At 48.1% G+C, this 13,015-nt stretch overlaps 1 protein-coding gene across 1 annotated transcript in view; it reads right to left on the bottom strand.

Annotated features, from left to right (window-relative positions):
- Positions 1-13,015, bottom strand: part of Dnajc16 (DnaJ heat shock protein family (Hsp40) member C16) — a 31,310-nt gene that overhangs the window by 3,952 nt on the left and 14,343 nt on the right. Inside the window, exons 6-14 of the mRNA XM_021160548.2 lie at positions 11,561-11,665; positions 10,717-10,875; positions 7,369-7,499; positions 6,316-6,499; positions 3,957-4,139; positions 3,754-3,830; positions 2,270-2,350; positions 2,092-2,190; positions 391-561 (exon numbers count right to left, since the gene is read on the bottom strand). Of these exons, the coding sequence (XP_021016207.1) occupies positions 391-561; positions 2,092-2,190; positions 2,270-2,350; positions 3,754-3,830; positions 3,957-4,139; positions 6,316-6,499; positions 7,369-7,499; positions 10,717-10,875; positions 11,561-11,665 (1,190 nt within the window). The remainder of the gene's footprint in view (positions 1-390; positions 562-2,091; positions 2,191-2,269; positions 2,351-3,753; positions 3,831-3,956; positions 4,140-6,315; positions 6,500-7,368; positions 7,500-10,716; positions 10,876-11,560; positions 11,666-13,015) is intronic.

The following is a 13,015-nucleotide window of genomic DNA, read 5'->3' as shown; positions in this document are numbered from 1 at the left end:
TCCAACTTTGAGAGCATCCAGGTCTATTATAGAAAGTACAAGATCAAAGCAGGTGTGCTGGCACGTGACTTTAATCATAGTAGTCACGAGGTAGAGGTAGGCGGAACTCTGAGTCTGAGGCCAGCCTGGTGTACATCATGAGTTCCAGACAGCCAGGGCTACACAGAGAAACTAACATCAAGAGAAGGCCCCAAGGATGGCAGAAATGTGGCCCAGGAAGGACACAGAGCTCTGCTCATCCAGTGGGAAGTGTGCAATGGCCTTGCAGTCGCTTATTCCAAGTGGAGAGTCTTCTCTCTTCTTCCTTAGATACACACCCCCTGCTTTCTCTCTTCCTGCCCCTTCTCGAGCTCACACACACACATACACACACACACCCCACCTGCTTACCCGGTGAATGTGTAGACTTCCAAAGCAAACTTCTGCAGCAGGCTTGTCTTAGTGGAATTGGACAGGATCAGGACCACATTCATGTGACCAGGCCTGAGGCGTACCAAATTGCTGGTGTACGTCACATCTGTGAGTTCAGTCACCTCCACAAAGCCTTTCTTAGGAATCTTGCTGTGGAAAAATATGGAAAACTTTAGACATTTTCAGGATGCAGGGGGTGGAAAGCAGTGGAAGCCACTGTGGCAGGGCATGCCTGCAACCCTAGCATCTAGGGGGTAGAGGCAGGAGGACGGGAAGCTTAAGGCAAGCCTCAACTATGTGGGGAGTCTGAGGATAGCCTGGGCTAGGGGAATACATAAATATGCAAAGTCCTCCTTAGGTCTCCAAAACAAACACAAAACCAGTGAAGCCGAGAACTGACTAGGACTCGCGGGGCTGCAGGGTGGCCCTGGCCCACAGTAACCCTTCTTATGCAGCTTTCAGTCCAGTGCAAAGGTGACTACAGATGAGAGCCACAGAGGCCATACATGCTTAGTCTGTTTTTAACTCGGACAGGTCTCTTGCAGTAATGAGTCACGGGGACACGCTACCCAGCTTCTGGCTCACGTATCACCTCTCTTGTTTCTTTCTCTTCCTGCTTTCATGCCTGAGCTGAGCTGAGCCTGCAAATCACATGGCACTCAGATTATTATTATTGGTCCTGTATCTCCATGTGTAGACGGTCTTAGTGTACCCCAGTCAGCAGTGGCTTTTCCCTTATTCTAGATGCCTGGGAATGGAGAGTGTGTTCTGAACGTCTTCTTTTTTAAAGATTTTATTTATTTATTTTATATATATGTGAGTACACTGTAGTTGTCTTCAGACACACCAGAAGAGGGCGTCAGATCCCATTACAGATGGTTGTGAGCCACCGTGTGGTTGCTGGGAATTGAACTCAGGGCCTCTGGAAGAGCAGTCAGTGCTCTTAACCCCTGAGCCATCCCTCCAGCCCATGTACTGAACTTGTAGAGGTCCAGAAGGTCACACCAGCCTGGAACTCCAGCTCTAGGGGGATCTAGTATTTCTGGCCTCTCAGAGTATAAACCTACACACAGACACACAGGGACAACTAAAAAATAACAAATACAAAGAACTCAGAATGCCTGAGACTAGAAGTGCTTGGGATGTCTGGATTCCCCTCCCATGTTATAATGTGTGCAAACGTGCAAGTGAGACATGTTGAGGAGGGTCAAGGCACATTCACGTCTTCACACACCTCAGCCTGAAGGTGACTTCACAGACTGGGGGTACACGTGCACTTGCTGTGACTGTGACTCCCCGATGACGCACACAACTGTTTGCTCTTTTCTGGGATGAGTCTCAATACGTAGTTCTGGTTGGCCTGGCACTCTATATAAAACTCGCAGGTATCCGCCTGCCTCTGCCTCCTAAGTACTGGGATTAAAGGCGTGTGCCACCGTGACTGGCTGTTTCAGAACAGTACATGTGGCCTTACACTGCTACCCATAGTTGTCCACTTCAGGTTATTTTAGCATGGGGGCTCAGTAAGCAGCACATGTGAGGCCCTGGGCTCCATCCCTGGCATTGCAACTCCCTCCCCAAAACCAACAGCCAGGTTTTAGAGGCAGGCAAGGAGGCCTCTCTACCCATCTCTGTAACGCTCTACGAGGCTGAGGGCAGGGTGTGCTGTGTGGGAAGAACCTGCTGCTCTCTTTGGTGAAGCTCGGTTCAGTCTTCCCAGTCTTCTCGGGGACTTCCTCTTTGTCTGCAGGGTGCGACTCTCGCTCCTCATTTGAGTCACTAAAGCATGGAAACAGAAGTTACTTTCCTTTCTGAACAAGAAGGGCAAACATGGCCTGGTGGGCTGGCCCCTGGGTACCTGAAAGCCTGGACCATGACCGTGCCGAAGAGGATGAAGAGGGCCGAGAAGATGAGGGACAGCAGGGGCATCATCTCCCGCCTGGAAGCAAAGGCAGCTGTGAGCCCACAACCTCAGGGATCTGGCTTTCAGCTGTGAGCCCACATCTGCTGGGATCTGGCTTTCAGCTGTGAGCCCACATCTGCTGGGATCTGGCTTTCAGCTGTGAGCCCACATCTGCTGGGATCTGGCTTTCAGCTGTGAGCCCACATCTGCGGGGATCTGGCTTTCAGCTGTCTCAGGAGAAAAAGGTCCCAAACCACACTTCTTTCACACCAAGAAATAAGATCACAAGACAGGCTGTTTCGAGGGTGAAGAAGTGGGAGGTGGCTTTCGGCTGTGTCTAATACATTCTGTATGAGAGGACGAAGGACTTGAACCGGATACAGGAAGCAACTCTCAGACACTGAGGGACTGACACTGAGGGACTGACAGACACTGAGGGACTGACAGACACTGAGGGACTGACACTGAGGGACTGACAGACACTGAGGGACTGACACTGAGGGACTGACAGACACTGAGGGACTGACAGACACTGAGGGACTGACACTGAGGGACTGACAGACACTGAGGGACTGACAGACACTGAGGGACTGACACTGAGGGACTGACACTGAGGGACTGACACTGAGGGACTGACAGACACTGAGGGACTGACACTGAGGGACTGGCACTGAGGGACTGACACTGAGGGACTGACACTGAGGGACTGACACTGAGGGACTGACACTGAGGGACTGACACTGAGGGACTGACACTGAGGGACTGACACTGAGGGACTGGTGGCTACAGACTCTAGAGAATGATCTCAGACTCTGAATGTGGCCAGAATGGCAGATGTGGCCCAGATGGACAGGGAGCGTCACAGTCAGCCTCAGCGGTCAACTGAGCACAAACTACAGTCACCTGGCAAGAGGGAACTTAGCGGGAAAGTTGCCTCCATTAGCCTGGCGTGTGGACATGTTTGTGGGGAGTTCTCTTGATTACTAATTGACCCGGCAGGGCCTAGCCCACAGTGGGCAGGCAGTCCTGGGGAGTGTAAGAACAGCAGCTTAGCAAGCCAGCAAGCAGCATTCCTCTGTGGTCCGTTTCAGCTCCTGCCTTGCTTTGTAAGCCAAAATAAACCTTTTCCTCCCCAAGCTAGTTTTGGGCATGGACAGACATATCTATCTGTGCGTGCACACACTGTGCCGAGTGGCAGACACAGCCAAGAGTGAAGAAGGGACTAGTACCAGCCCTGCTGCCAGCGAGGCCAGCTGGGGTGACTCTTCCCGCCCAGCAAGAAGGACCTATCAGCAAGTGGTAAGAAGCAAAGCAAAGGCAGCAGAAGTCGGTTATCGGGCTGTGTGAGCTCGCCTACTTCCAGCAGCCTAGTGCACACAAAGCCAAGCACAGGCTTCCAGGCTGGCTTTGACAAGGAAAAGAAACCCACAACATCCTACCAGTTACTGTGAAGCAGGCTCTCCCACAAGTCCGAGAGGTAGCCAGAAACAGAGTAGAGCCACCGGAGGAAAAATACCTGTGGGAAGAGACAGGCAGTGCTCAGGACTGAGCCCAGGAGGAAGCCACACTGCTTAACAGACACGTCCTGTCAATCCCGCCCCGCCCCTCCTGCTGGCCCATTCTTCTGGACCCTGATGCTCACAGGAGCCAGCTCGTCAGTCAGGTCAGGGAGCACTGCTTCTGAAGACAGAAATGCTGGATCTTTCCGCAGCTGGTCAAGATAACCCAAAAGGACGAACTTATCGCTCTCACTGCCGGTCCAGGGATCCTCCAGGGTTTTGAACACCACCCTCCCTGCTGTGTTCCTCCTTTCCAAGATGGACACCTGAGAGAAAAAAAGAAAGACCATTAAGAGTCTCAAAAGCAACAGGATATAAGGACACCATTAACTCCATCCCCCTCCTCCTCTTCCTGGGAGGCTGAGGCTGAGGTTAAGAGGATCAAGAGCTTGAGCCCAGGGGCTGGAGAGATGGCTCAGAGGTTAAGAGCACTGACTGCTCTTCCAGAGGTCCTGAGTTCAATTCCCAGCACCCACATCTGTGAACAACCATCTGTGATGGGGTCCAATGCCCTCTTCTGGTGTGTGTCTAAAGACAGCTACAGTGTACTCATATGAAATACATACATCCATAAATGAGCCCAGTCTGGACTTACATAGTGTATCTTGTCAAACCGTGAGCTGCGGTTGCCTGCGCTTTGTCCCAGGGAAGATGGGCAAAAGGGCCTCATGAGGTCACTAAGCTAATGCATAAATCCTGTCTGTGGTGTCTGTAAGAGGACTTGAGGTCTTTCTGACAAAAAGAATCCTTAGTAGTCAAACTCACTGTGCAGTTGTGAGGATGGGCCTGAACTTGGCTCCATCTCACCAGCATCCCTGGTTTACTGTGCTGGGGAGGAACCCAGCCTTGTGTATGTCAGCCAAGCATTCTACCAAATGAACTCCACCCCCATCCCAGGAGTTAGTGAGGTTTGAGACGAGCTCTCATTTTGTGACCTAGGTTGGCCTTAAATTCCTCAGCTCAAGAGATCCTCAAACCTTGGCCTTCCCATAATAATAATTTTTTGTTCTTTTTTTTTTTTTTTTGGTTTTTTCGAGACAGGGTTTCTCTGTATAGCCCTGGCTGTCCTGGAACTCACTTTGTAGACCAGGCTGGCCTTGAACTCAGAAATCCACCTGCCTCTGCCTCCCGAGTGCTGGGATTAAAGGCGTGCGCCACCACGCCCGGCAATTTTTTGTTCTTTAAGAAATTTATTCATGGAATGGGAGAAGTGGTCTTGCCCAGGGAGAGTACACCATTTGGTTGTTTAAAGCCCAACAGTCAGCCCTGGAAACATACTATACAGGTAGTATTATATGAACTGAACAGGTTATATTTAGGAATATGTGTGTGTGTGTTAGCAATAGCAATCAAAAAAAGAGGTCATGAATTTGACAGAGAGTGTTCTTAATCACTGAGCAATTTTTCCAGCTCAGTTTTTGCTTACTTTTGATACTGGGTATCATGTAGCCCAGGCTGCCCTGAAACTTCATCCTCCTGCCTCTACCTCCCAGTGCCAGGATTACAGGCATATCCACTACAACAGAAACATTATAAAAAATAAAAGCGGAAGTAGTTGCTTTCATGGCGACATCCCAAAGCTTCTGCCAAAATTCTAAACCTCTTTTTCTTCCCATAGATTCTGTGTAACAGCCTCTGACTTAACGTTGCAGCTAAGGAGCCTTTGCCTTGCAGAGAGCTTTTTCATGATAACTGAATGAGACTGTGGGTCTCTTTCTTCCCATAGATTCTGTGTAACAGCCTCTGACTTAACGATGCAGCTAAGGAGCCTTTGCCTTGCAGAGAGCTTTCTCACGATAACTGAATGAGACTGTGGGTCTCTTTCTTCCCATAGATTCTGTGTAACAGCCTCTGACTTAACGTTGCAGCTAAGGAGCCTTTGCCTTGCAGAGAGCTTTCTCATGATAACTGGATGAGACTGTGGTCTTTTTCTTCTTTCTGTGCACGGAGGATGAAACCCAGGGCTGCCTGTTTTTCAGGCAAGCGCTCTTATCACCAAACTACAATCTTGACTCCAAAAGAAGAACCCCAGGCATTTGGAGGTAGGGGTGGGGGTGATGGCACAGGCAAAGAACATGAGGAAGGAAGAGGTTTCTGAGCATGTCACCAGTGGCCTGAGATTGGGAGAATGGGCCTCTTGAGTTCTGTACCACTAAAGCTGTTCCCAGGAAAAGCTGCTGGAAAAGGCTGACCCATCTCAACCTCCCCTCATGGAAAGTGGCCGAGAGGCTTAGCTGGAATGGGATCAGAGTGGAGGAAAAGAGCCTTCCAGGAGGTCTGGAGCCCACATGGGAGATGCAAACTCAGTAGGCAAAGGATGGAGGGAAGTCTGAATAAGGGTCCCCCAGGTCTCAGAGGTTTGCAGATGTCTGGACTCTGGACTCAGCACTCCCAAGACAGGAGGAATGGGAATGGGGATGGGGAATGGGGCCCATGGCTCACCCCTGACTTCCCCTGGAAAGCTTCCATGTCCGGGAGCAATGTGCTGGCAAACTCCTGCTGTCGGTTGCTGTAGACATGCACGAACCGTACCGTGTCTTGAGTGTTTGCCAGGGCAAATGACAGGAAGGCTTCAAAGGGTTTGCTCTCTTTGTTAGTCTCAGCTGTCAGTAAAACCACGCAGTATCTGTACACAGATAAGAGAGGAGGTTCTATAGCCAATCCTGAGGGAAGGTCAGGCTGGCAATAGCTGCTACGGTTAAGAGACACACTCTGTATGATCTCTCTCAGGGAGGAGTGGTGGTTGATCTATCTTAGGGCAGAGGTGACTGAAGGGCTGCCTCTACAAGGTCCTAAAGGAAGCCTAGCATTTATCCATTCACTTTCCCAGACATTTACTGAGCTCCTAGACAACACTTCCACGCTTGTTCCTGTAGAGAAGACAGATACACAGACACATAAATGGGTATTGACAAGTTCTGTAAGAAGGAGAAGAGGGACAGAGAGAGGCTGGGGTAGGGTCAAGGTTGTACTTATGCAGGTCAGAAAATTACCTACCACTTGATGTATGAGCAGAAACTTGGATAAAGTGTTGTAGGAGAGGAAAAGAGGGTGGAGCAACTTGGTCTGACCTGGGTTTGGAAATACCAATGGCAAACATGTGGAGAACTGAGTCCCATGCCAGGGGATGCATGAGAGCAGAGATGCACGGGACACGGCAGTAGCCTGCTCAAGAGTGGTAGTGGTAAACAGTGAGATTTCAGATAGATCTTAAACCGTAAGCTATCTCGGTGTGTGGGGATCAATCCTCTTTCCACTGTGTGGATCGCAGGGAGCAAACCCAGGTGATCAAGCTTGATAGCACGTGCCTGTACTTGCTGAGCCATCTTGCAGGCTCGCCAGGTATCTGCTAGATACGGTGGCTTACATCTATAATTTCAGCATGTGGTCTGAAGGTACCCTGGACTAAGACACCCCACCCCATCACAGAGATTTAACTGCCCCTCAGAAAGACACCACACCACTTCAGTGAGCGGCAGAGCCTTGAGTTCTTACTTTCTCTGTCGGTGAGACCGCTTCACGGGGCAGAGTTCATGAAACAACCTCTGGCTGGTTAGCCGGGAGGCCAGCAGGTACTTGTTTTGGGCGATGAAGTCCTCGATGACCTGCTTCTTCAGTCCCCGAGCCTGGAGAAACAGCAGCAAACACTCAGTTGTCACACTGCACATGGGCTTACTCGCACACTTATGAAGACTGTGGCTGACCCTGGCTAAAGCAACACTACTAGGCACGTGTAAAATGTTGGTTTACAATGCAGGTGAAGGACAGGATGCAGCCAGGCCATGCTCAGGAGAAAATCAAGAGGTTTCCATTGCAGGACTCTGCATACCAATTTACACTAACAAATTGAGTCAATAATTTTTGATTTTCCACAAATATATTTCTACTTTGGAATCTGTAGCAAACTAAACAATTCAAAATAAACTGCAGGGACAGGGAGATGGCTCAGGGGTAGAAGGCTGGTCTAGCATGGAGAAAGCCCTGGTTTCAACAACTGTTCCTCAAAAAGACAAAACAAAACAAACACTCAAACAACAGTAGCTTTTGCTCTTTTGAGACAGGGTCTCACTATTTAGCCTGGCTGGCCTGGAACTTCTATGTCGACCATGATGACCTCACATTTACAAATTCACACCTGTCCCTGTCACCAGAGTGTTGTACCATCATGTCCAGCTCCCACTGTCCTTTAGAGATAGGTGTTGTGTAGCCCAGGCTGCATCCCAGCTTGTTATGTAGCTGAGGATCACCCTGCGTTTCTGATCTTCCTACCTTCCTGGTGCCGGGATTTAAGGCATTTGTCACCATATCAAGTTTAAGTGGTCCTAGTAGTGAATTGGGGACTTTAGACACTCTAAGAGAGCACTACCACTCGGACATCCCAGCCTCTCACTGTTTCTAAGAACGAAGAGGCAGACCACAAAATTGAACACTGAATGCTCTGTTATGCTTCATGCAGCTCAAAGGACAGACATCACAGAGGAGACACAAAACTGCCATTAGCCACTGTGTACTTAGCAAATCCTAAAGACAGAACAGATAAATGACTGACTGCTGAAGTGCTTGCAAAGCTGCTGGATGATACAAAGTCAGTATTTGAGAAGCAACTGTATTGCTTAAATCAGAAGAGAGAGTATAACAGAAGATGCTGTTTCCCAAGTGTGAAGGAGGGTGAGCTGACAGATGAGACCCTGGACCAGGGAGACGACTCAGTGGATAAGAGTGTTTGCCAACAAGCCTGTCGGTCTCAGTTGGATTCTCCAAACCCACAGAGAGGAAGAACTGACTTCCACAGTACCCTGTCCACAAACATGAATGTATGGATGCACACAAATACGTGTTAATTTCAAAAAAGATTATAATTTTTTTTTCTAGGCAAGGTTTCTCTGTGTATCCCTGCCTGTCCTGGAACTCACTCTGTAGACCAGGCTGGACTCAAACTCAGAAATCCACCTGCCTCTGCCTCCCAAGTGCTGGGATTAAAAGCATGCACCACCACTGTTTGGCTATAATTTTTAAAAACCAACCATTCAGTGATGTGCTCACAACCTGCCCACCTCTATTTCCCACCTACCTACCTCTTGGTAGTAGGTCATCTCAAGTGGCCAGATGTCATAGTGATCTCACTATGTTAGTTAAGAATGTCCTTGAATTTCCTTCTTCTTGCGTCTAAGTCCCATGTGCTGGGATCACAGGCATGCATTGACTGGCTTCTACAATGCTTTGCCTCCAGCCTGGGGCTCTGTGCCTGCCAGGCTAGACCTAACAAATCAGCCCTCCAGGCAGCCTCTGAAAGCCTCCCGAACTGAGCTGGCTTTGAATTCTTGTTAGCTATTCGCAGCCTTCAGAGTGCTGAGATTGTGAGCCCAGCCTCCACCTGCCCTTCCTAGGCTGTCCCCTGCCCACCTAGGGTCTTCTCCACTAACATTTGGTATAGCAGCTCTAATTCAGCATGCTAAGACCAATTTGTCCTCTTCTTTCCCTGTCAGCCATTTCTTCGTCTGGTTCTGCTTCACAAATGACCTTCCCAATTTCCAGTCTCAGACACCCTATTCTTCATACTGAACAAGCTGCCTAGCACACTGGGTAGAGACTGCCTTTCCATCTTTCCTCCCTTGACTGAACCACTGCAGGGTACAGCCTAACTATGGATGTCCCAGGCAATACCATATTTACTACACAGCAGTCAGGCAATAATATAAAGTGTATTATTTTTATTTATAAAAAATTATGTGGGGGGCTGGAGAGATGGCTCAGCAGGTCTGCCAGAGCTCCTGAGTTCAATTCCCAGCAACCACATGGTGGCTCACAACCATTTGTAATGAGATCGAGTGCCCTCTTCTGGCACACAGGTGTACATGCAGATAGAGCACTCGTATGCATGCATGCATGCATGCATGCATGAATGAATCTTAAAAAAAAAAAAGATGTGTGTGTGTGCGGGTATGTGTAGAGGAGTATAGGCGAGGACTGTCAGAGCCTCTGGACGTGGAGTTACAGGTGGTTTTGAGCTGCCTAACATGGGTGCAGGGCACTGAACTCTGGCACTTTGGGTTCTGGAAGAGTAGGCCATGTTTTGTAACTGCGGAGCCATCTTCCCAGCCTCCAAACAAAGCACTCAAAAAAACTTGTAGCCTCACTTCAAAGTCAAGGGTTAGTGGCATGGTGGCACACATCTTTATCCCAGCACTCAGGAAGCAGAGGCAAGGAGATCTCTGGAGTTGCTGGTCAGCCTAGTTTATACAGCAAGTGAGACCCTGTCTAAAACACAAACCCAAAAAATCAACAACTAACTCTTCTCTCAAACCCAAATTCTCCTGCCTTGGTCTTCAGAATACTAGAATTCCAGGTGTGTGCCATCGGAGACAATTTTGTTTTTTAAGCAAAACATTATTGTGTCAGATAAACAACAACAACAACAACAACAACAACAAAATTTAGTGCATCAGTAAGAAGAAACGCCAAATGAGTTTGTCCCTATATTCAGCAATTCCCACCCCCACCCCCCTTCCTTCCTCCTCCATCTCTCTCATTCATGAGTGTGCATGTTTATGCCTCAGCACACTCAGGTCAAGGATGACCCGCTGCAGTTGGTCTTCGTCTTCCCCGTGGGTCTCAGAAATGGAACTCAGGGGTCAGGGGTCAGGCTAGGCAGCAAGCACTTTCACCCACTGAGCCATCTTGGTTCTTTCTTTGTCATTTGAGACAAAGTCTCACTCTAGCTTAGGCTATCCACAGACTCATGTGTAGCTGAGCATGACCTTGAACTCCTGACCCTTGCAGGGCTCATTTATGTGAAGGCTGGGGTAAAAGGAAGACCATCTCGGCCTGAGGTGGCTCACATACCTGGATCACATCAGCGGGCTTGTTTATGTGCTCTTTGAAGATGAGCATGGTGGGGGTATAGAGGTTGACGTTGTACTGCCTGGTCATCTCTTCCACACCTCTCAAGCCGACATACACGTATCCAAATGACACATAATCCTTATATGCGAAGGCTGTCAACTGTGAGGGCGGACGAGAGGAAGGAAGGGAAATGACAGCTTGGCACCCAGCTTACAGACCAAGTGGGACCCACTGACGTCCATGGCTGGGATGAACCATGAGTCTCCTCACCCCCAAACACCTACTCTAGGAATTCTAACGATATCCTATGCACAAAAACTGGGAAAGGGAAAATGACTCATTTTCTCAAGAGATCAAACAAAATAATCATTATCCAGAAATCTTGCCTTGGTCCATGTGTGTCTGTGTATGTGCGTTGTGTGCGTGCGTGCGTGTCCATCCCAGCAATAAACTACCACAGGCAGAACTGTTTTTGAAATACTTGCAACCTGAATGGTTCAGGCTTTTTCAGATTTTATAGTATTAGTATATCCACAGTGAAGCATTCTTGGGGACAGCACCAAATTTAAACATAAAACCTGCATGTTTCACATACACCTTATTCTCAGTGTGAAGGTAACTGTGCATATTTTAGTGTGCTCTCGTCTTGACTGACCTGTCACATGAGGTCAGGGGAGAATTTCCTGCTGTGGTGAGACACTGACGGTCAAGAGTTTTCTGGTTTGGAATTTTTAAATGAAAGATGCTCAGATATGTAATTATCCCAAGGACAAGCAGGCTCTGGGCTCTGATGCAGAACTGGCCCCCACCAGGAAGACTGGAAGCTGCTCCCCAGATCCATTACCTTGTACATCAGTGGCACTGCCGGCGTCTGGCCGAACAGGAGGGCGTGTGGCTTATTCTCCTGCTGCCAGCCAGAGAGGAACCGCACATAATTTTTATTTGTGACCTTAAATTGAAAATAGGTTAGTTGTAATATCTAATTTAAAAATAATTTATTCATTTTTATTTTGTGCATGAATGTTTTGCCTGCACATATGTATGCATATTACACGTATGTCTGGTGCTCACAGAGGTCAGAAGCAGGTATCAAATTCCCTGGAACCAGAGCTACAATGGTTGGGAGTGCCATCTGGGTGCTAGGAACTGAACTCAGGCCTTCTGGAAGTGTAGCCAATGCTCCTAACTCCTGAGGCCTCTCTTCAGCCACAGTGTTTAATTCCCGACAACTGTATTATACTTCTGTCAGGAGATAAATTAGGTGCTTAGAAAGAGGCTGTTTGTAAAACACAAAAAGGCAGACAATTAATCTTTCTGCCTTTTTTGAGAAAGGGTCTATTTAGTCCTGGCTGGACTGGAACTTGCTAAGCAGACCAGGCTGGCCTGACCTCACTGAGATCTGCCGGCCTTGCCACTAGTCTTTCTGTCTTAATTTGACAAAGCCATTAGAAGAATGGCAACACAGATGTCATCTGTTTATAAACTCTTACAGATTAAAATTATCATCTTGCTTGAAAGAATTACTGACTATATTATAAAATCACTTCTCAAGTTGGTTCTTTGTTTGTTTTTTGGTAGGAGTACTAGAGATCGAATCCAGGGTATCTCCAAGCACAAGCCCTGCCATTGGTCCTCAGAGCTCAGTTCCGTAGAAGGCATGCAGCACTTGCCCTGTAAACATGGCCTAGTGGGCTGGAGAGATGCTCAGTGGGTAAGGGTGTGTGCTGCTCTTATCCAAGAGGACCTGAGTCTTAAACAACAACATTACAGTCTTTGTTTTGTATATGTGTGTGTGTGTGTGTGTATATAGTGTGTTTGTGTGTGTGTATAGGCTATATAGGTACATGAGCTATGCGTGCACGTGTGAGTCGTCACAGGACAACTTTCAGGAGCTGCTGGGAATTACATTCAGGCTGTCAGGCTAGGCAGCAAGCATCTGGACCTTTGGAGCCAGCTCTCTGGCCCTCAATAAGCTTTCACTTTTTATAGCCACGTGGTCCTGGCTAACCTCAAACCCACAGAGATCCACTTGCTTCTGCCTCCTGAGTGTTGGGATGAAAGGCGTGCACCACCATGACTGCTCCTCACTAAGCTTTTAAAGTTCCAGAAATAATATCTGTTTAATGAATCTGGTGGGTTTGGTAGATATGAATATACTTACTTAGTACACACTTAAAAATGTAAAATGTACTTAATTTTTCTCAATGTAATCTGATTTTCCAATTTTCATAGGACAAATTTGTACCTATGAACAAATGCATGAGCCATAAATTCTATCACGTGATCTAACTTCGTTGTT

This window comes from Mus caroli, unplaced genomic scaffold (genome assembly GCF_978045245.1).
Source record: "Mus caroli unplaced genomic scaffold, Mus_caroli_1 scaffold_6, whole genome shotgun sequence".
Lineage (NCBI taxonomy): Eukaryota > Metazoa > Chordata > Mammalia > Rodentia > Muridae > Mus > Mus caroli.
This window is presented reverse-complemented; position numbering and strand designations above follow the sequence as displayed.